The sequence below is a fragment of the Squalius cephalus genome, assembly GCF_949319135.1.
Source record: "Squalius cephalus genome assembly, chromosome: 11".
NCBI lineage: Eukaryota > Metazoa > Chordata > Actinopteri > Cypriniformes > Leuciscidae > Squalius > Squalius cephalus.
Genome location: NC_137132.1, coordinates 16,798,123 through 16,820,820, shown reverse-complemented (window position 1 = coordinate 16,820,820; position 22,698 = coordinate 16,798,123). Strand labels below are relative to the sequence as shown.

The 22,698-nt window shown below is 39.3% G+C and overlaps 1 protein-coding gene across 6 annotated transcripts in view; it reads right to left on the bottom strand.

Annotated features, from left to right (window-relative positions):
- Positions 1–6,296: 6,296 nt before the first annotated feature.
- The window catches only part of myo18ab (myosin XVIIIA b), a 106,542-nt gene continuing 90,140 nt past the window's right edge, over positions 6,297–22,698 (bottom strand). For 4 of the 6 annotated variants that reach the window (XM_079885566.1, XM_079885568.1, XM_079885569.1 and 1 more), the window contains 9 exons: positions 22,393–22,509; positions 20,354–20,437; positions 19,094–19,231; positions 17,954–18,139; positions 17,024–17,163; positions 16,300–16,344; positions 12,193–12,315; positions 9,882–11,367; positions 6,297–8,267 (listed from right to left, as the gene is read on the bottom strand). In XM_079885566.1, the coding sequence (XP_079741692.1) occupies positions 9,894–11,367; positions 12,193–12,315; positions 16,300–16,344; positions 17,024–17,163; positions 17,954–18,139; positions 19,094–19,231; positions 20,354–20,437; positions 22,393–22,509 (2,307 nt within the window). In that variant the 3' untranslated portion in view covers positions 6,297–8,267; positions 9,882–9,893. The remainder of the gene's footprint in view (positions 8,268–9,881; positions 11,368–12,192; positions 12,316–16,299; positions 16,345–17,023; positions 17,164–17,953; positions 18,140–19,093; positions 19,232–20,353; positions 20,438–22,392; positions 22,510–22,698) is intronic. The other 2 variants (XM_079885570.1, XM_079885571.1) reach the window with 2 other exon arrangements.

Sequence of the window (22,698 nt, the reverse complement as noted above, 5' to 3'; positions counted from 1 at the left end):
GTCAATTTTGATTACATGGACTTGGTGCCGTTAAACACTAGCCCCCAAGAGCCTGATAACACTCCATGTCCTCTCTGATGTCCATTTACTTCTTTCACTATGTGAACAATAGGTACCTGCTGCTTTCTGATCCCGACGTGTCGCAAGCGTGTGTCCGTTTTGGGGATGCTGTCCTCTGGGATCTGGGAGAGTCAGCTACATTTGGTAGTGTAATGAGCCTGGAGCCAGCGCTGCTAGTTGGAAACATAGAGGGCATCACATGTTGTTACAGCCTCTCCTTGTCTCGTGTACACTGGGGAGAGGCAACACTTGCATCTTTGCCCACCCTGTGTTTGTACCTCCACCTCTCTTATGACACATTGCAGCCCAGCAGGGTAATAATGGCAACCTATGAATATTACATCACTCCTTTTCATCAGAGGATATTACAATCCAGATATAGTGTCAGACAATTGTATCCCAGAGAGTGGAAGTGGCCTCTGAGGAAGGAAACAGATACCAACAGTAGCATCGCTCGATTTGAGGGGGGAATTGAGGAGGGATGACATTGCATCCCCATTGTTGAAAACAATGACAAAAAGCATCCACTCTATATAACCACCTTACTATCCATCCCATTAGTTTAATGCTGTTGTGTGTTATGTAAAGCTTATCATGCAAATAAAAAATGCTCTTATGATAATTAACAAACTAAATTACTGTGATTGGCCAATCAGAGCTGCGCACAAAGTCATGCAAGCTTTCTTCATTTTTCGCGCTGTTCACAATGGCCAAGGCCAGGGAACAAGAGAAGGTAGGGGTTTAATGACATTCACTGACATAATATTAGAAAGGATAAGGTAGCTAATGTGCGTTGATTGAGAAACACCGTGTCTACACCGGATGCAAGCGGTGCGACGTGACAAAAGATAATAGAACCCATTATAACCAGTGAGGCTGTCTACACTGGATGCGGCACAACACGACAAACCCCCGACAGTAAACTGATGCTCTGTTCTATTTCTGACTTCAAACACTCGCGCTACTTGACCAGTCTATACTTCTGACAAGAAAAACTAATGGATTTGGAACTTTCGCCTTGTTGTCCGTCTCAAGGACAAGCAGAAAGACTGTACAGCTAATAGCTCGACATAATAAGCACTCAAGATGCTGGTTTCTAATAGCTCTAAAGCGGCACTTTAATGGGGATTCAGGCTACACAGTATTTAATTCCAGTTATTTAGAATAGAAAGGATGTTTGCTGTAGCTACATGTGACTGAAAGATGATTTTAAAGGAGAGAGAGAGAGAGAGAGAGAGAGAGAGTGAGAGAGAGAGAGAGAGAGTGAGAGTGAGAGTGAGAGTGAGAGTGAGAGTGAGAGAGAGAGAGAGAGAGAGAGAGAGAGAGAGAGAGAGAGAGAAGGAGGATTCATTCCATACTTTTTTCTTCTTTACCATCCACTGTTAGAGTTTTGGAGTGCTCAAAAGTACAGGGGCTCAAAAATAATTGTCATTTGAAACTCAAGAGTTATTTTTTTTTTTTAATCTGTTGATAATGATTAGTCTATTACGATGACTGGAAGGGGACATGTTCGGTTCACTTAGTTTTGTCTTGGTCATTAACTTGTGCATGGGAACGTGATAACACAGTATGTCGTGGCCACGAGATATTAATTTGTAAGAACGTCATACTAACTCGTGAGTGTAATATGTCGTGGCCACGACATAGCATATGTATTATTTATTTATTTACAATGAGCTCCACCCCCTTTGGTCACTGTCGCTAACAAGCTTTACAGGTCATCTCATAGGAATGAACAGCATGATTTTCTGTACAATATTCTCTCTCTCTCTCTCTTTAAATATTAATTAATAATTCATTATTTGAAGCAAAATAAAAAAACAAAAATCACTATTTGCTCGTAGTTCCTTATTGTATCACTATTAGTTACTTGGTAACAATATTTTACTGTATTTTTAAAGAATTTCTGTAAAAAAGAGAAAATGGCAGATGGCCTCAGTTGCTATGGTAGGATTGGTCAGTAACATTTTTAAAGGAGGAGCTTAGCAAAGGGTCAATTAAAATTTATTCTGATTTATTATTAGTAAATATATGAATCATTAGTGTCTTTTATCTGTTGCTGCCTTATTATAAAAGAAGGCTCATTTTGTACAGGAGACTTTAGTTTTTTTACACATGGAAAGAATGAGCAGGATATTGTAAAGAAGCCCTCAAACAGATTTCATGACCATAAATAATGCACTCACAGGCAAACACTGCCTCCAGACAAACATGTTTCATACTACCAAAAGTTTAATTATGGCGCTAAAAAAGGTATTTTCAAATGTTATGGTCTTAAAAGAGGCAGAATTTGACCTAGAAACAGAAAATGTGCATCACACTTCCTACATCATCCCTCACGCCATTACACACATCCATACACATGCTGAATTACATCCTCAGCTCCAGTCACAGACACGTGCTTGCATGCCATAATTGGAACACACACATAAAGCTTTGCCCCAGGACTGCTGGCGGGTGTGTTGCTCTTTGAGTTAGTGTTCACGTTCATGACGCCCGTGGGTTATGAGTGGGAAGAGACTGACAGCTGCTGTTTGTTACACAGCTACAAAGGACAAAAAACTGGGTGTAATTGCTAGTGTTGCCACCACAACCATGTGTAACTTGCTTCATGCTGTTGTAAAACCAATTTTAAAAATGCTTAAGATGTTAATTACATGGTTTCCGCAGCTTTTGACCAATTCTTTAATTCATTTTGCTGTATTTTTGATGAAATAAATGCAGCCTTGGTGAGCAAAAGAGACTTCTTTCAATCTTACTAAGCCCAAACTTTTGAAAGGTATATATATTGAAATTAAAAAATAAAAATAGGTTTTGAAAATAGACAGGTGTTTTACAGACACTGTTTTGATGTGAAGCAAGTGCCATCTCATCTATAAATTCAATTTATCTGCACAGCGGGTGTTTGCGTAAGAGAATGCAAGGACACTTCAGCGAGAAGGCCGCAGCACCTCTAAATTCAGACATGTCATATTGTTTTAAAAGAGCACTATATGTTATGCAAGGTCATATTATATATCATATTGTACTGCTGTCGTCATAACAGGCCATTATTAAAAAAAAAAAATCAAGCTTACATTCTGCACTTATAAATGGCTATAAAGGTCTCAGCATGATGTAAGTAAGTGCTTCTCCTGAAGGCAGAAGGCATAGAAAAGTGTATTATTTGTTCAATAGGTATAGTTGAGATATGGAACAAAATTGTTGTAAGTCTAGGTTTTAGGTAAGAGATGTATTTAAATGCATTTTAAGAATATAGCTGCAAGCAGCAGTCCGGGGCCAAGCCGCTGAAAGGGCCAGAAGAGCAAAAACAGCAGAAATAGAATCCAGAATCCAGAAGTACAGATAGGATGAAATCAAAATGAATAGAAGTTCTGATGAGAACGAACACAGAATGAAGAAAAAAACACACGCTTATTTCTAATCCAAGAGTAAGAAAGATTAGTACAGCTCTTACATTAAAATGACAACTTTATACACAATTTTAAAGTTGTCCCACCCAGGACTCGAACCCACTATCTATGGGGCAGGTACTGTACCTGTCACTCATCTCGTTGCACCACTTGGCAGACATGCATTTACACAGCTGCCGAAATTCAATAGTTTCAAGAGAGAATCAAGTCAAAATGAAGAATTAATGCAGAGTATATTGTATTTAAAAAGTTTAGATTAAATCATCCAAAATTGGTCAGATTACTACTCATTACCATTAATACAAGTGTGCCAGTTTTCATAATTTTCCTACTTGTGGTTCATAGAGCTGCCATTGACTACCATTCTGGAAGAAGAACAATAATGAATTTGTACATAAAAGGACTGCATGCAATGTGACAGCTTCAGATGAGATAATTCTTAGGCACAATGCCTGGAACAGATGCAATTTATGCATCTTTTCCTGCCACAGTACCTCATGCGGTCTGGGCACATGTCACACTGAGTTGCGAACCCACAACGCGAAGTATTCAGGATCCGTGGTGTAAAACGTTGCGAAATCACTCATGCATGTTCACCAGCCTGCTGAGGAGAGGTTTCAGAGTGAGAATGAGTTCACAAAAAAAGTTCCATAACATGTTAACCAGATTAGCATGCTATGCTAATGTAGCTTAGCTTGATAGCTGAAGACCCACATTAGAAAGTATTGCAACTGGTTAGCATGCTAACCAATTAGCGTGCTACGCTAACCAGCATAAGACAACAAACACAGGCTAGGTCAACTTCAGAGAGGAATATCTCGGGAATGGTGGCAACTATCAAAAATCGGTTCAGTCATTTCTGTGCGGCTTGGTCCAAAGATCATCTGAGCAGAATTTGGACAAAATTGGGCAACATTTGTAGGAGGAGTAGTGAAAAAACTGTTTATCATTTGCTTCAATATGGCAGACAGTCACATTGTTGGAAAATGACAAATGAGATATTGTCGGAATTGGCATAAACCAAGGAACATAATGACATAATGAAATCAAAATTTGAACTATGTTTTCAAAAGTTATAAGTGTTTTTGCAAAGATCCTTATATCTCTGGAACACTAGGTGGCACTCTGTTTAAACTTCTCATGTACCTTCAGGACATGCTGTTGATGATGCCTACCGAATTTTGTAGGAAAGATAAGATATGTCAAATAGTTTAAAAGATATTGCAATTTATAACAAAATTCAAAATGGCGGACACGTGGTACATCCAATCCTGGCGAAATCGGTATCCACGGATTCATGACACAAGGAATCCATAGATACCACATTTATGATTTTCTGACAAACTGTTCAAAAGTTATTGGCTAAAATAGCCATTTTCCAGATCTCATGACCTGTAGGTGGCACAGTTCTCGAATTTTGCACGGACCCACAGATCATGGTTCCGATGAAGTACCAATTTTCGTTTCGATTGATCAAACTTTGGCCGTGATACAGCATCTGAACCAATTTTGGGTCAACCTCGTTAAGTTTGCGACACCATAACTTTTGAACAAAGATGAATAAAAAAAATCTGTTCAGTCATTGCTGTGTGGCTCAGTCCAAAGATCACCTGAGCCAATTTTCGTAAGAATTGAACATAATTTGGATGAGTAGCAGCAAAAAACTGATAACTGTACTTTTCAAAATGGCCACTACTGTAATGGGCGGAGTCTTAATGTAAGATATGATTGTGATCACCATAATGAGTGGAATCAGGTGTACTAAGTTTCATTTTTCTAGATCAAAGGGTTCAAAAGTTATAACCATTTCAATGTTGAATTTTTGAACTGGTGGTGGCGCTATAGAGTTGGTATTAGAGACTCCAAAATTGGTCCAATCACTATTCATAGCCATCTCTAGAATTGTGCCAAATTTCACCATTTTTCTACTTACGGTTCATAGGGCTGCCATTGACTCCCATTCGGGAAGAAAAAGAAGAAACTAACGGATACAATAGGGGCTTACGCCCTTTCAGGGCTTGGCCCCTTATAAAATAATGGTTTATATAATAATAGTGAGATCTGCTGTTGGCTCGCACTCAACTTACCTACTTCTCTGCTTTGACTGGAGCCAATGGAAATCTCAAGCTGCGCTGTGTCCAGTAAGCTGCCTTTCCTATTGTTAGCTCATAGAAATTACTGCAAGCCTTCCTATTGTGCAATGAAGCAAGCAGCCAATGGAAAAGAAAAGCTTGTTGAATGTGAACCACAGACAGGGCTTTTCTGCTCTGTGAAATTTGGCTGCATACTTTGTATTTAAATGCTGAAATGTAAGGCTCCATTCAGATGTTTATTCTTATATTTTGGAAATATAAAAGAAGACACACTCAGAATCGGTTGCTCTAATATAGATGATTGCAGGGTTTATCTTTCTACTAACATGATTTATTAAAATATAAAAGCTCTGGATAAAGAAAAAATAAAGGCTGCTGTGTGTAATTTCTTTGCACTAAAACAGCATTACAATTGGGTTGAGCAGAGACATTTTTATGATTTATGCTTTCAGTATTTTATTAGTGACAGTAATGATGGTTTCTGTTTTCCAAACAATGGGACCTTTTTGAAAAATACTATTGCTTATTGCAATAAATGTATTCTTTAGGATAAACCCTTGAGATTAAACATTTTGTTATTATTTATTATTGAAACATTTTTTGGAATTTTATTTGGCACCACTAATGGCACAGAAATTATACACTGCAGCTTTAAAATGCCAGAATGTGATTTTTTTTTTTTTTTTTTTTTTTGAAGATGAATTATGAAATAAGCATATTGAAACATGTCTAAAACAATCACCATCATTTATTTACAATATATTAAACTGTAATGCAAAATTATTACTTATATCAAGTGGTCATTTATTCAATAAAGAAAATAAACATTAGCTATTTTGAAAGCTAAAATGAATCATACAGATATTTATATATTTTTATAATTAATGTGTACAGCCAGCAAATGTTATGCATCTTGAAGCAATGTGATTTAATTCGCCAAAGACATCATTTATTTTCCATATTAAAATCAATATTGACTGCATAGAAAAGAGGATAAAGTGGTTGACCTTTGCAGAGGGTCTATAAAACTAATACACATGTAAAATACACACGCTGTCTCCCTTTAAAAATCAAAGAGAAGCAATGAGATCCTTTCATTGTTATTATGCTGTTGTTTTATATTTTGGCAGCTTCGCTCAATCCATCAATGCTAGATCATAAATACTACAATGAAAGCAGAACAACAAAACAACAACAACGGAAGGCAACAACGGAGTTCGGAGGGGTGCGTGTCCATACAGGTTCAAGTGAGTCTCAAAAGCCATTAGGTAAGGCCAAAAATACTGATGAATCCAATGTGACGACATGCTGTAGGGAAGCTGGGATTTCACAGTATCGGTTCTGTCTCCATCTTGTGCTTCTGGTTGCATCACATCAGCACGAAAAGCAAGCTGTTTATCCAGTATCAGTGGAGTTGGATGAGAAATTACCACAATGCCCAATATACCCAAGAATATAGGCATTCCCTTGAGAAAGCCAGACATCTACGGTAACCAAAACAAAAAAGCCTGAGAACGACAACGACCACAACAAGAAAGAAAAAACGCTGAGCCATATAACACCTACTATGAGCAAGCACTTGGTCAATACAGTCAGAACAGAAAAAGACAAGGCATATTATGGAGAGATGAGAGTCCAGACCCGAACAACCCGAACCGCTGCTCACTTCTCATATCATTGACCTGATCCAACGTTTTTCCCTCTACACATAAAAGATCAAAAAAGTAAAGACAGAGAGGAGAAATAGGCTCCATTTTCATCAGCTGGCATGGCGTACTCTCTCACTTATTCGAGCAAAAAAACATGAATTCTTCACCGTATGAAAGCGAAGAGGCAGAGAGAGAAAGATATAAGCAAGTTTGTAAAAAAAAAAACAAAAAAAAAAACTGTGTGTGTTCAGTTGGAGAGATGGAAAAAAAGTAGTCTTAAATCAGTCCCACCTCAACTCAATCCTCTCTTCTGACTTAAAGTCAAGAACGAAAAACTATTTTGCTCATGAACCCAAAACAAAGCTTTTTTCTTTTCTTTTTTTTGGTGATACAATATTTTCTGTGCATATTTTTTTCACTTGGTTTTCTTTTCTTTTAAATCTAACAGAACAGTAAAAGCCAGACATTTCTCGTTTACACAGTGCCATGTATCTTTGGCTCAGCCGTGACCATGCGAGAGGCTGTAGCATGTTGCCCCCAAGCAATATCCATTACTGAATCCTGACCGGGGCAAGAATGCAAGCACAGCGTTTGCTTATTTAGAAAGGAAGAGGAAGAATGTCAGAAGTAAAAGCGCACAAACAGGAAAGAGTCAACAGTGCTGTGATTCATGTTGCTGTACAAACCCTTTAAAGCTCTAAACACAAAGCACATGTAAAATAATAATACTAATAACAAGTCAAAAGAAATGATGGGTATATCTTTGCCAGAGTGCGTCCCATCATGCTCCTCCTCACTGAAATCTTCTGTGGAACCAAGTTTATGGAAGACACTGATTTTAACTCAAAAGTCTTCCTTTCTGTGAAAGTGAGTGCATGCGTGTGTGTGGGAGGGGCGGCTACGCGGTGGTCTCGCCATCGCTGTCATTCAGGTAGCTGCTGCGTTTGTAGCGGGAGCGGTAGGTGCTTCGGCCCGCGCTCCCTTCCTCTTTTTCTTCTTCCTCTTCCTCATCAGATCTGTCAAGGCAGAAGCGTCTGCGACAGGAGGGTGGGCTGGAGGGGGGGAGATAAAGAAGCTTTGATTAGGATCAGCTGGTGGAAAGAGGGACCGAAGAGGATAATCTCTGAAGGAATGTTGGGCTATCAAACTTTAGAATGAGGGGTAACAATATTTAACAGGCCCTATAATTCAATATAACCTTTGGTGATGCGTTAGTGGTGCAATACACACAAATCACATCCAAATCACACCAGGTGTAGTGCCATGAAACATCACCTTGTCGGATAATTGTTAGTGAAGTTGCACAAGCAAACGACAGTTTCATTAGGTAACTAAATTACCAAAATAATAATATTAAGAAGTGATTATGACAGTAATGGTAAGTTACTGTTGGATGCATCAATATTAAAATATGGCTGATAACTGATACATAGTTGATGTTAAAATTCGATAATATATTGCCTAAATAGTTTAAAAATGAAAAACACTAAACTAAAATCAATCCTTATAAATGCTACAAGTTCATCTAGGCATCACAGCATTATAATATACACTATGAAAAAATAGATACCAAATTTGAGATTTGCTAAAGAATACATTTAACAGTGTTAAATTAATTGATAATAAACTTTAGTGAGCTTTAGATTACAGCAAAGGTGATCTAAAAGTAAAAAAGGGGAAAATGAGTATTACAATTAAATATCCAAATTATCCAATATTGACCAATAGCAGCACATTAAAATTATAATAATTATTTAAATCGGATGATAACTAATATAGCACCGATATATTATGAACCCTAGTACTGACACAGGTGGTACAGATGTGTTTGCACAGTTAAGTCAGTACAGAGTTGAATACAAATAAAAGCAATCAAACTGTCTATTAAAAATCTACTTCTATAAAAAACTATGGTTCATTTTGAAACAACTTGTAATATTCTTCATATCTACTCATAATCTTTTCAGTGAATTAACATATAAATGAACTGCCCTCTAATTATACAAGAGCAAGTAGAGAGATGTAGAGAAAGCATGAATACCTCACCCTCTTCAAAAAGTCAACGCTAACTTTTTGTGTCACTGAGTCTTATCTTCCCCATAATAATACAAACTTCAGGTTAATTGCTGGCAAGCAGTCCTAATCAATTTTATGTTAAATTATGCCCAAGACCAGAGAAAGAATTTCAAACTGACTTTGGTTACACAGCTGTTATCTTGAGTTAATAAATCACAAAAATATTTCAGTGAATGATATAGAACAGTGGCTCTCAACCAGGGGGCCGGGACCCACTAGGGGGTCACGGCAAACTTCTAAGGGGGAGCCAAAAAGTCTTACAATTATTTAAATTTAGTTTTTTTAACATTCTTCATGAAAATGGTTAAAAACAGAAGTACCAGAGAAACATATCAGCAAGATAGGAGGGCCTTCTAGTATAGTCTCAGACCAAGGGAGCCTTAGAGACAAAAAGGTTGAGAACCTCTGTTATAGCTACAAAAAAGACTGAAAATGTGTGTGAGTAACAAAGTGAAAGAACACCGTGTAAAGATAAACTGAAAGTAACGTAATGGTAAAATGCAATGAAAGATATCAGACAGTACTGAGGTACTTGAGTATTAGTTTAACACCATGCTTGTAGCATTCCTTCACGCCACACCAAGTATCACCTACTGCCATCTTTAGTCACTGTCAGGCCTGTACAGGTACTTCATCATAAGATTGTCTACTTTCTTCTTCCTCTTCTTGTCTTCTTTCTTAGACCTTGGTGGAGCTTCTTCAGAGGGGCCTTCAGGCTCTAGCTCGCCCTCAGAGCCTGAGGCCTGCCTGCCAGGGGCTTTCTTGATACTGCTGGAGCTTCTGTAAGAAATAGTGGATGCTCCTGAACTGGAGTCCGACTCTGTGCTAGACTCAGACTCCGAGGATGAGGAGGAAGACGAAGACTCTTTCCTGGACTTCTTCTTGGATTTCTTGCCCTTCTTCTTGGAGCTCTTCCTCTTGCGGTTGTCGTCAGAGCTGTCGGAGCTGTCTGATTCAGAGCTGTGGCTTTTCTTCTTTTTCTTCTTGCTCTTGCCCTTTTTGCTGCGGCTGCTGCGAGTGCTGAGGCTGCTGCTGGAGCGCATGAAGTCCACGGCTGAAGCAGAGCGGCGCAGGCTAGAGGAGCGGCCACTGTCTCTGCCAGTCCTAGAGCTGCTGACACTCTTCTTGTCATCCTCCACCTCGCCCGGCTTATCTTTCTCTGCTTCAGAGTCTTCCAAGCTGGTGCGCTTGAACTTAATGGGTTTGAAGCTCAAAACTTCATTAATGGCAGCTTCCAGGTCAGGGTCAAGGTAGTTGCGGTGACTGACTGGCTTGACGTCTGAAACCTCAGGCGGGCTGGAGTCAGTGGTCCGGGCTTGCGGAGGCATGGAGAAGCTTCTGCCGGAGGTGGAGTGAGGGCTGTAAGCGCTGGAGCGAGCCTCGCTGAATGCTACGCTCCGGGCATCATCGTCCACGTCAAATTCACTGAGGCGACAGCTACGAGACAGTGACATGCGGGAGTCGGAACGGCTCACGCTGCCTGGACTGCGGCGACTCAAGCTGGGGCTGACGGCTGAACTGTATTCACTCTGGCGATCGTCGAGACGAGGCATGCTCCGACGCCGGCTTACCGAACTCATGCGACTCACGCTGGAAATAGCATCGTCATCTAGATCCATCCCAGTACGACAGGAGGAAACTCGGCTCGGGGCTATAGACGACACAACGGACTCCTTATCAAAATCAGACCAGCGGCTGTCCATGCCCTTCCTTGCCCGACTGGCTGCCTCCGAGTAGGCCTGAGAGATAACAGAACCCCGATCGTCAAGATCATCTCCTCCCTTCCTCCAGGAGCTGACAGAGTAGGAGTCATCCTCAGCTTCTTGCTTGGCTTTGTTCTTGCGGAAAGAGGAGAGGTCCTGGGAATTGGATTGTTCTTTGAGAGTGTTGAGGAGCGAACTCTCGTCTCCCTTACCTCCTATGGAGTCCTTCATGTTGGAGCGTTTCCTGTAGCTGAGGGAACTCATGACAGATACAGGCCTGCTGGGTTCTAATTCTTTACCTTTGCCATTGTCTTTCCATTCTTTACCCTCTTCCCACTCTTTTCCCTCCTTTCCGTCAACATTTACAGCATATCTAGATGGAGGGGCAGACGGGGTGCGTACAGTGTAGAAAGACAAACAGATGGAGGGAGGAGAGGATAGAGATGGAAATATGAGAATGAGAAAAAACACTGATAAAAACTTAAAAGATGACTGACATCCAAAAAGAGAAATAACAGTAGAGGTATATTCCAAGCAGACAGGGCAGAATATAGATGAAAGTTTGATGTGACAGCAGGGAATACAAAGCACTTAAGAAAGACTATAAAGCGTCTGTGATTTAAAATCAATAGTTAATCCATAAGCTCAGGTATCTACATATAAATGTAGACATAAAGATCCTTTTAGGGGAAAATATTTCAGGTAATTGCACAAAAACTGGTGCTGATATGGACCATAATTCTCCATTTATACTATATAAATTTATACTAGGAAGAGTGCTTCTGACAGATAGGACTGAAATGATCAAAATGATTGAAATTATGACTCAAACGGTCTTAAGGTTTTAAAAGCACAAGAACCTCAAGAGCCAAACTTAAATCTTCTGGTAAAAAGAATAAACAGTAAAAATCTGTCCACTGGTGCAAAGACCCATTCATTTTCAGCAGAAAGGCGCAGGTAGGCATGCCAACTGGCCAGTGGGCATATCCATTAATCTGCCTGTGAAGCCGTTCCCTTTTATAGAAGCCTCTGTTATCAAACTGCTGACAATGGGGAGAATAAGCTAGACAATACCAACAGAAAATACCCTTGGCGCTAGCTAATTAGCTTTTCCAAATACCTTTTTCTTGCTTGCTGCATTGGGTTTTGTTAAACCATTCTGTGGGATAACCGAGGGAAATGAGGTTGCAGTACTGACCTTGAGCTCTTCAGACTACCATCATCTGACAGGTTCTTGGCAGAGCCCTTGTTTTTGGACAGCCATGACTTCACCCCGTCAACACGGTCCTCCACCTCAGAGTCGGTATCAGAGGCGCCCTCACTGTGCAAGAAGAAGAGAGGGGATATCAACAAAATGAACAAGCCAAACCTGTACATAAATATTGTTAGTAGGAGGAACACAGGGTTTTACGGTGGAGACACAATGTACATATGCATGCGCCTGATCTCTAGTAACCTGGAAAAAGCCTCTGTGTTAGTAAGTCAGACTTATAGTCTAACAACAATATCCTGCAGCAAGCTGGCTCTGTATAATGTGAGGCATCCAAAAGGGTGAGGTCAGTACAACTCCAAGCCAAACCAGAAGAAAGGAGAGCATTGAAAAGAGAAAACCATTCAGACTGTAGCTAAGCAGACAATAGCTCTGTTCCAAAACCTAGGTGGCTGCCTACACAGGCAGAATTTTGAGGGATCATCGACACACTTGCGATTTGAGGGCTTTCAAAAAAAGTACCGTCAAATGCCTAATTTTAGCGACCTCCTAAGGCAGCATTGTATCGCAGAAGGCAATGCCACAATGCATTGTGACAAGCTCATAAATAGATTTCAACACTGAAAAGTACTTATAAAAATGTAAAACAATTAAACATAATTCGACTCACAATTGGTTTGCTATTCTTTTTATGCTAATTAGACTATCACTGTTAGCTTAGCGTGTTGCTAAGCTATCACTCTTAGCTTAGCAACACGCTAACACCAAATTCTATTAAAATTAACCGTGAGACGAATATGTTGGTTAAAGTTGTCAATATAAAGCACATCAAATCAGTAATTTTTGAAATTGTACAATGGTTACAATACTGCCTGTGCCAGAACTAAACTCTTTCAGTTATCTTTTATTATAAAAAATACTTTGATTTATAGCTGAATAAAAATGGAATTGGGAATTATAGGTAGTGCAAAGCTTGTGAAAGATCCTCCTTAACTAAATGAAATGCTTCAGGCTAATGTAGCCTTCGACTACCATGTTAAAGGACTGCATGAAGGAACGGGCCATTTTGGGACTGTAATTAACTTGGCTCACCATGCTAGCAATACTATGCATCTCTGGATACAAATGGGTTTGGTAGGAAAGTGTTGAGCTGTCAATAAGAACGAGTAAACACAGTCCGAACGTCCCTGGGAGCACATGCATTAACACCTCACACAGAAAGCAGCGCTGTGAATCCCAGTCCTGTTTGCTCATTTCTCTGGACCAGATAAAACCATTGAATTTATGTTTGGCTGGATTTGCAAGTCAATGCTTCCCTGCCTCTTTAGATTAGTCTTATCCTTCACTTATCGCAAAGCACACTGCACTGAATAACTATGAATTGCCCTTCAAGGACCTAGAGAGCTAAAACACCCCAAATATGCACAAGAAAAACCTTTAGAGAAGACTTTGTGATGGCAGATTGCGAACTATGCCTTTTTCACAATTTTGTTTCAAATTAAATTTTAATAATCATTATTATTGTCCTCTAACACTGCAGGAGTCAAATATCTCCCAAAGAAATTATACAACATACAGTAGCTCATTATCCCAGGCATAGAGAGAAGATCAAAACTGAAGCAGCAGCTGCTTTTCTCTGACATTAGAGTTCCGGTCTGCTTAGCTCTCCGTTTGTGGTATTATGCATATGAGAATATTATATATGCATGGACCCATGAGATAGCACATATGTCACTAGACACTAACTGTACGCTCACAATCAGGGTGCTGGAGAGGGTCTAAATCAGAAGATCTGATACACTACAGCGAATACACTCGGGACAAATGAATTTGTTATACGAGTAGCGCTCTGACGATATGGGTAGGCAACTTACGAGTGTCAGAGTGTGTATTTCTTCAAGAGCCCTTTTGGCTATTGTGTAAGCCCTAGTGCCCTGGAGGTAAACTGAGGTGAGAACGTTGTGTGAATAAACCTTGAGCTCTGCTAGCCAGCCCATCGCTAAACAGTAGGAATGCAGGGTCTTTGTAATGAAGCGCTAATGCAAAATGTCACACACAATTTATGTCCTTGACCATATACCATTAGTTAAGCTGCACCTAAGCCCAAGGGAACAAACAAACAACACAGTGAGAGAGGAGAGACATTAATTGTCTGTGACAACATGCCTCCATTGGCTGTACATCTCTGTTACAGGCTATTACATTTATCATTAGCACCTACAGAACACTCTCAACCCCTCTGTTTTCCTCCCTAGTCTGTCTCTCTACGCTGTTTTCTCTCTCTATATTATCCCCACTCGCTCTTCTTGACCCTTAAATGGGCAAATTTGGATATTTATATAGTGCAACTGTTTCTTGGCTACATCTCTGACTATTTCTTTACTAATAAAAAAAAACTCTAGAAATATCTATAATATTTAGGTTAAAAATAAAATATTTTTTTTTCCCCTCATGTCTTCCAGACCCATATGTCTTTCTTTTGTGAAATACACATTTTTCATGGGCACAGTTTTCAGTGCAATGGCTGTTAAGCTCCAAAATGACAAACAAGAAAGAAAGAAAAAAATAACAACACTTGAAATATTTGACTTCAAACAATTTGATGAATTAATCACTTGTGACAACCGCGGGCAGTGACACAAATGTTAAATCGACTGAGAGCTCTACTTGAATATTCATTAACAAACAATGTAAAAAAAATCTAAAACTAATCATTAAAATTCTATTATTATTATTAAAACTATTAAAACATTTTTGTTCATTTAAATACAGCTGAAATAAAATAAATATAAGATGAAAAACTTTAACTAAATGAAAATGTCAAATGATACAATAGTAAATTAACCTAAAATAAAATAATATTTCAAATAATTCATGATGTATTGTAAACAAAGTTTTAAAATGATGTCACTGAATAAAATATACAAGTAATGCTCATGAGAGGGAATGTGCAACAACTCTCCTAATTTTAGCTCATTTCAAAATATCTGCTCTACTCATTTGTCATTCGTTATGCCCTGTCTATTCTCTCATTTGTTCTGGGAAAATCAGAATAATAGGTTCTCTACTAAGGTTTGCATTTAGCTAACAATCCTCTTACAGCCAGTCTCATTTACAATAATGCAACATGAATTCCCCAATAGAATGATGTGACCAGAAGTGTCAACATCCCTGAGTGAACCCAAACAAACATTTCTGGAACAGCATATCCATCTAAACCTGTTAAGTAATGCACAGACTGTCCATTCCCTTTTAATACTTTCTCACATGATGTAATAAGTGGTGCTTAGAGCTTAAGGGTTTTTAGAGCAGACCAAGGGGAATGAAATGGCTTGACGCCAATGGCTGGTACATTGTTGTAGGCCATTGCCAGGTGAGTTTTTGTAGGACATTTGTGGGTTATTCATTATTTAGCCCTCATGGTTGAAAGATTGATGAGGAACACGCCTTTCTTTCCTGCCTTAAGAGGCTGCTAAGTCCCAAGAACAGAAGTGTGAATTATTCAAAAGAGTGAGAAAAAGGCAGGTAAAGGAAGGCTGAGAAGGGGGGAGGGCAGAGCAACCCCCTCACAGATGTTTGTACAAGGCCCTGCAGTATCCAACAAGTCTGCATGTAGCACCTTCTGGCTCTCGAGTTAGACATCCAGGGGACCGCCCATGGTCTGGACCCTGTGGACATGTAACTACACCTGACCTCCACTCAGAATGGTTCTTATCCAAAGTATCCAAAGGTTTAGTTTTACAAAGCAGGGGGTTCAGGGTGGGGGAAATGGCCTCTGCAGAGGGTAAATAATTGGGAACCATACTTGGCTTGGAAAAAGCATGCAGTTTGTAGTATGCATACATTATGAGACATCGTGCATAAAAAGGAGAAAACCAAATGTGTGATGTTAGTTGTCATGCCCGGAAGTGTGATGCAGTATCAACATGATGCTGCCAGTCTTTTCTTGAGTCGAAATCGAGATTTACAGTACAGAATATTCCCTATTCTGTATTACATTTCTCAAAAATGACTGCATGCATACTGCATCATCTTCCTATGAGGGCAAAGGAGAATCAAAATATGTTAACTTAAGTTCAAACTTTAACTCCTTACAGCTTGTTCTTTCGTTTCTGATACTTAGTCACCATGTCTTGTAAACTGGAGGTAGGAGGGGAATGAAAAACAAACACATAAAAAACAAGAAGTAGAAATGAGTGAGTTTCAAATGGAAACTTAATAAACATGAAAAGAACAACGGCTGTAAAAAAAATAAAATAAAAACAAGAAGTCATGGTCTTAAAAACACAGCTTGTAATTGAATATTTATCATGTCTGGTGTAAACGTTTTCTAGCGCTACATATTGCTCAAGATGTTTACCCAGAATGCTGACCTTTTTCTAACTTCTGCTCTGCGTAGTCCATTATGTAAGTGTAAGCACGCCACTATTTACTGTTATTAGGATGACTGGAGTTCTTCCACGCATATAAGTGAGGAAATAAACTCAGCTCTACGCATTAAGGTGCGGGTCACTAAGAGAAGCGGAATGAGGGTGAACGGAGATGACTTCCTCTGACAGATGAGACCAACTACATAAAAAAGGAGCTCCAAATTATGTGCGGCAGTTTTCAAGGCATAAATATTTAAGAGAGTGTGAATAAGAGATGACTGAGACTGGCTCACTGATTGCCGTCTCCAAAAGCTCAGTATACAGCGCATTCATCCAGATAGTGTCTTCTCTCTCTGTCTATCTCTTTTTTACCCACTTATGCACATACTGTAGAGAAGCTCTCCTGAGGACTGCATTAAATAAAGAGTCCTTAGAGCAGCAAGTGTTACCTGTTGATGAGATCCTCATTGTCGTCACTCTCCATCTCATCCTCGATAGCAGCCTGGAGGTCTCCGATCCTCTTGAAGGCCAGCTTGAGGTCCGCCTGGAGACTCTGGTTGGCTGCTTCCAAACTCTCAATATCCATTTCCTAAAGAGACAGGGTTAAATTTACAGCCTAACTAATGAGGTACTCATTCCTGTCTTTTTCTACATTTAGATTACCTTTGCTACCGTCATCTAATATATTACTATTAATATATTACTATATATTTCAATGTTACTGCATCCTTAGTATTTAGTGATATATTATTTATATATGTCTAAATTGATTAAATACAATTTTGCATTCACCAACCATTGTGGCCGTGGGCAAAAAAAGTTTTGATTTTGATCCATGAGGTCAGGCACTAATGTCGGTAGTCCTATTCATCCCAATGGGGTTTAGGTCTATCTCACCGGACTTATGAACTGCTGTCAAAATGCTACACACCATTTTTGAGAATGTCATTGTTTTCTGTAGTGTTAAAATCTGTCTGGAATTAAGAGGTTTAATTTAAACCAGTTAACTAGAAGGAAGCTATATGTCCACATGTCACGTTTCTGCTTTCATCATATGCTTAAATGGATAGCTCACCCAAAAATGTAAATTCTGTTATAATTTACTCTCTCATGTTGTTCCAAACCTGTATGAATTGCTTTCTTCTATGTATTTTTATTTTATTTTTGCCATATTGGAAGTTAATAGGCTCCAATATTGTTTTGTTCCCAACGTTCTTCAAAATACGTTATTTTATGTTCCACAGAAGAAAGGAAGTCTAACCGGTTTGGAATGACATGAAGGTGAGTAAATGATGACATAACTTTGATGATGCACTATCCCTTTAAGACACTTCAGAATGAGAACATCAGTGAAGCAGAACAGCAGATCAGGCCCTCACCAGCTCGTGTTTCTTGCGGCTGGCTTCCGATTCTTTCTTGGCCAGCTCGGCCATCTCCTCCTTGATGTCTCGAATCTGCCTGAGGAGACGCTTGTTCTGCTCCTTCTCCCGGTTCTCGCTGGCACTGCGTTGGTCTCGTTCCTCAGTCAACTTCTCGAGATTCTCTTTCAGCCTCGCTACAAGACTCTGAAGAAGATGCAATCATTTATTTCCCACATATATGCAGCAATAACATGCACTATCGCTTAAGTGTTTCTGAGCCCACTGTGGTTGTTTACCAAATCTAGCAAGTCTAGCGCTGATATATGCAAGATTGTCAAGCTATGCATATGGTGTGAAACTCCAAATAACTTCCATAGCAACTTATCTGTGATTTTTCACACCAAAGGTGGGCTGCAGACTGGCATGGAAACACAGAAATAACTACATATTAGGAAAACAGAGATTCTTTACAGTAACGGATGGGCATGGTTTAAACAAGCTGCCCCTAGAGACAATATTGCCCAAGCCTGCGCTGTTATATGTCCAACAAATCAGTAATAATAGCGCTTTTCAAAGCGCTTCTGTTGACAGATTTTGCTGTGGGCGCAGTAGACATTTGTAATTTGTGCAGAGTGCCAATTGTAATTCTGCAGGTGAGCAGGAGCACCCAACATAGATGAACGGTGAAGAGGACTGGCTGCTGGAAAATGTCACTTAAGGAGCAAAAAATCCATCAAATCAAACAAAACAAAACACTGAAATAATGTGCATTAGAGAAAACACATTTTAATTACGCTAGCTGTGTACAATGCAAAAACAGATGACCTGCTGCCTCCAGTAACAGAATCTATCAGACATGAAATGAAATGTAGATTTCCTCTCTAAAAGGGGGACTGACACTGTCGATTTGAAAAAAACAGAGGGGACAGAAATAATCCACATTCAATTTGAAGTGCAATTTTTTTTAGAGAATTATAAAACACTTCTTGTACAAGGGTTAAAGTTCTATAAAGCGGTGGGACAATGAGGAGAGGCCTGGCGGGTGTGTAGATTAACTTTATCCTTATCCAACACTTCAATGCCTGTGCACTGACCTTTTGACACTTCCAACACCCAGCCTACTCAGCCCACATAAGCACATGCATCCTGCAAACTTACCTCCAAGCGTTTGACCTGTGTCTTCTCGAACTCCAGCTTGGTCTCTAGCTCACGGATCTTGGCCTCCTGCCGGCTGACCAGAGACTTGTCCACCATGGACTGCTCTTGGAACTCTAGCTGACTCTGCAGGGCTGTGAGCTGCCAAACACACACATACAGAGTGAGAATTCATACATACACTGAGAAAAACAAAAGCAATCTGTATTTTACTGAAATCCTAACTTGAACAGCTGAATATAACTATTATCTGCTGATAAAAGCCCCTCACCTCTATGGGGTGTCTTTAACAAGGCCTACCTGGTTTATCAACCTTTCAAATAGCTCTGCCGGTTTACATTAAGTGATAAGTCAAACCCAGTTCAGACCAGTATAGAGGTTCTGATACTTAATTACACATGGTGATAGTGTTTGAATAATGGATTTGAGACCTGTCTTTGAATTTCTCTTCAAAGAAATAATCCTATCATTAAAGACTCAAATGCTGAGAGGGGGCGGGGTTTGATCCTATCATTAAAGACTCAAATGCTGAGAGGGGGCGGGGTTTGATCTTATTAAAGACTAAAATGCTGAGAGGGGGCGGGGTTTGATCCTATCATTAAAGACTCAAATGCTGAGAGGGGGCGGGGTTTGATCTTATTAAAGACTAAAATGCTGAGAGGGGGCGGGGTTTGATCCTATCATTAAAGACTAAAATGCTGAGAGGGGGCGGGGTTTGATCTTATTAAAGACTAAAATGCTGAGAGGGGGCGGGGTTTGATCCTATCATTAAAGACTCAAATGCTGAGAGGGGGCGTGGTTTGATCTTATCATTAAAGACTAAAATGCTGAAAGGGGTGGAGTTTGATCCTATTTTTAAAGACTCAAATGCTGAGAGGGGAGGAGTCTATTTCTATCATGAGGTGCAGAGTCTGATCCTATCATTAAAGACTCAAATTCCGACAGAGGTCGGGTTTTGACGTCTCTCATTACAGAGTCCAAAGCTGAGAGGGCGGAGTCAGACCTTGATCTCATACAAGAGTAAACAGTTGAAAGGGTGGAGCCTGATCTTGAGCTCATGAAAGAATAAACTATTCAAAGAGGAAGAGTCTAAAATATTATCTCCATATTGTAACTTTTTTGTGCAAATATTTGACCTTAAGCACCTCAGCTCACCTTAGCAGAAATAAAACAAAACAGGAGCTGATATCTACTGCACTCCACTTGCAAGTAACAGTAACTTTGTGAATATGCATTTCCATATGGATGCCAAAGTGAATTCACCTTCTCCTGGACGTCCTGTTTCTCCTTCATGGCCTCCTCAAGCTGGGCCTGCAGGTCACTGATCTGGGCCAGGTTCTGTGAGGACTGTACCAGAACACACCACAGAGGGGTCAGAGTCTTCTACACACACACCATAGGATACATAATCTGAACCTACAATTCCTTTATTTTCTTATCTTATAATTATCTAAACATAATTTCTATGCTATATACAGTACATGATCCGCAAGTATGCACATTTTCTGTTTGTATGAAATATTCATATGATTGTATACTGCAAAATTCACCACAACTCATCTATTTCATAGTTTAAAAAAATGGACACCCAGTATTTCAAATAATCAGCAAAATAGTGTATTATCCCTCATTTACCTGGTGCATACGGTCTTATTTACCATCTAGAAAAAACAGCAAGCAGTGCACAGTGAAAGGGGGAAATATGCATGATGGTATGTTATTTTGGTGATATATCTTACAGCACACTGCAAACCATTTAGCTGCTGACAGACAAGCAATCTTATGGTCTGTTAATGACATCTCACAAAAAATGGCAGCAATAAATAGCATGTTAACAGAAGCATGAGTGAAATGGAGCCTAAAATGGAATCTGAATGCCTCAAGTATGAATGTGACTGCATTTTAAAACCTGATATACCCATAAATGAACCATAAAGTTGAAGTAAACCAAAGGGAACAGGCTGTTCCATTGGAGAGGATCTGTTTACTTAGAATCTATGGAGACACATCACTCATCTCTACATTGCTGCCATAGCAGCATGCTGTGTTTAAAACACTGTTAATGACAATCAACCCACACACTCAAATAAATGACAATCGCTCCAGCGACACTTTCCCACTGGCACGAACGACCAATCAAAGGCAGAAATACAGAGTGGTCCATCTGCACACACTAAATGACGCTGTAGGTTTGATTTGCATGATGGAAGTATGTTGCTGAGAAACAGCAATGAATCATACTGGAAAATGTCAGATATGTTGGAATGATGTAGCATGCAATACGCTCAGTGTCAAAAAAATAAATGATTGAAAAGGACAACACAACTGTGAACAAAAATGCTTTTTAGGCTTGCTTCACGCTGCTCCGGCAATGCAATAGCACTGTGATTGCTGTGAATGCTGTAACCCGTTAAATATATTCAACACAATAAGTCCGCACTGCTTTTATTTTGCAGTGTGAAATAATCCCTAAATGTATAATAGTGTGTATATACACTGCACGGCCAAAAAAAAAAAATTAAAATAGGCAAATGCTAAAGAGTCTACGATTGGATCATTATTGCAGTCATTATTATGTTTGTAGCAATATATGTTTGGCAACAGTTCTTCTAACCGTAATTGATGGAGTGTGTAGCTTATTTCTTAAACAACCATGCAGGCATGACAATGTCAAGATTCATTAGGCTTATATTGTGAAAGAATGGTTGGAAGGGAGCATGAAGAATCATTTTCACACATGAATTGAGACCTTAAATTCTGGAATATAAATATATATTCTGAAAAAAATATATACACTGAACAAAATTATAAACGCAACACTTTAGTTTTTACCCCCATTTTTCATGAGCTGAACTCAAAGATCTAAGACTTTTTCTATGTACAGTACACAAAAGGCCTATTTCTTTCAAATTTTGTTCACAAATCTGTCTAAATCTGTGTTAGTGAGCACTTCTCCTTTGACGAGATAATCCATCCACCTCACATGTGTGGCATATCAAGATGCTGATTAGACAGCATGATTATTGCACAGGTGTGCCTTAGGCTGGCCACAATAAAAAAGCCACTCTGTTAAAAATAAAAATACTGTTATTTAAAATATATATATTCTTAAAATACTATTTAAAAAGAATTCTACCCAATTGTGTCATTTAAAAAAAAATAACATTCATATTGAACTTCCATGATACAAATTACAAAAACATTTAAATGTACATGTACAGACACATCTACGCTGTGTGTGATGAGAGAAAAGCTCTGTACAGCTCTCTGACAGACAGAGACAGAGTGCTGGAGAGAGTTACCTGGGCAACGGCGGCTTTGTGTTTCTTCATGAGTTCATTCATGTCCTCTTGGTCCTCCTCCGTGCGAGACTGCAGGTCATTCTTCTCCCTCTGCAAACGACTCAGCTGTTCCTCAAGCTGCACGGGAAACAAACAATAGAATAAGACAAAAACAAATATGATTGCAAATTAAAAAATAAATAAATAAATAAATAAATAAATAAATCGTGAAGTACAAAAAAAAAAAACCCTGATAGAAATGCTTGACATGTTGGCAAGTTCACAACCCATTTTACTTTCATAATACAACACACTTCTAGGGATATT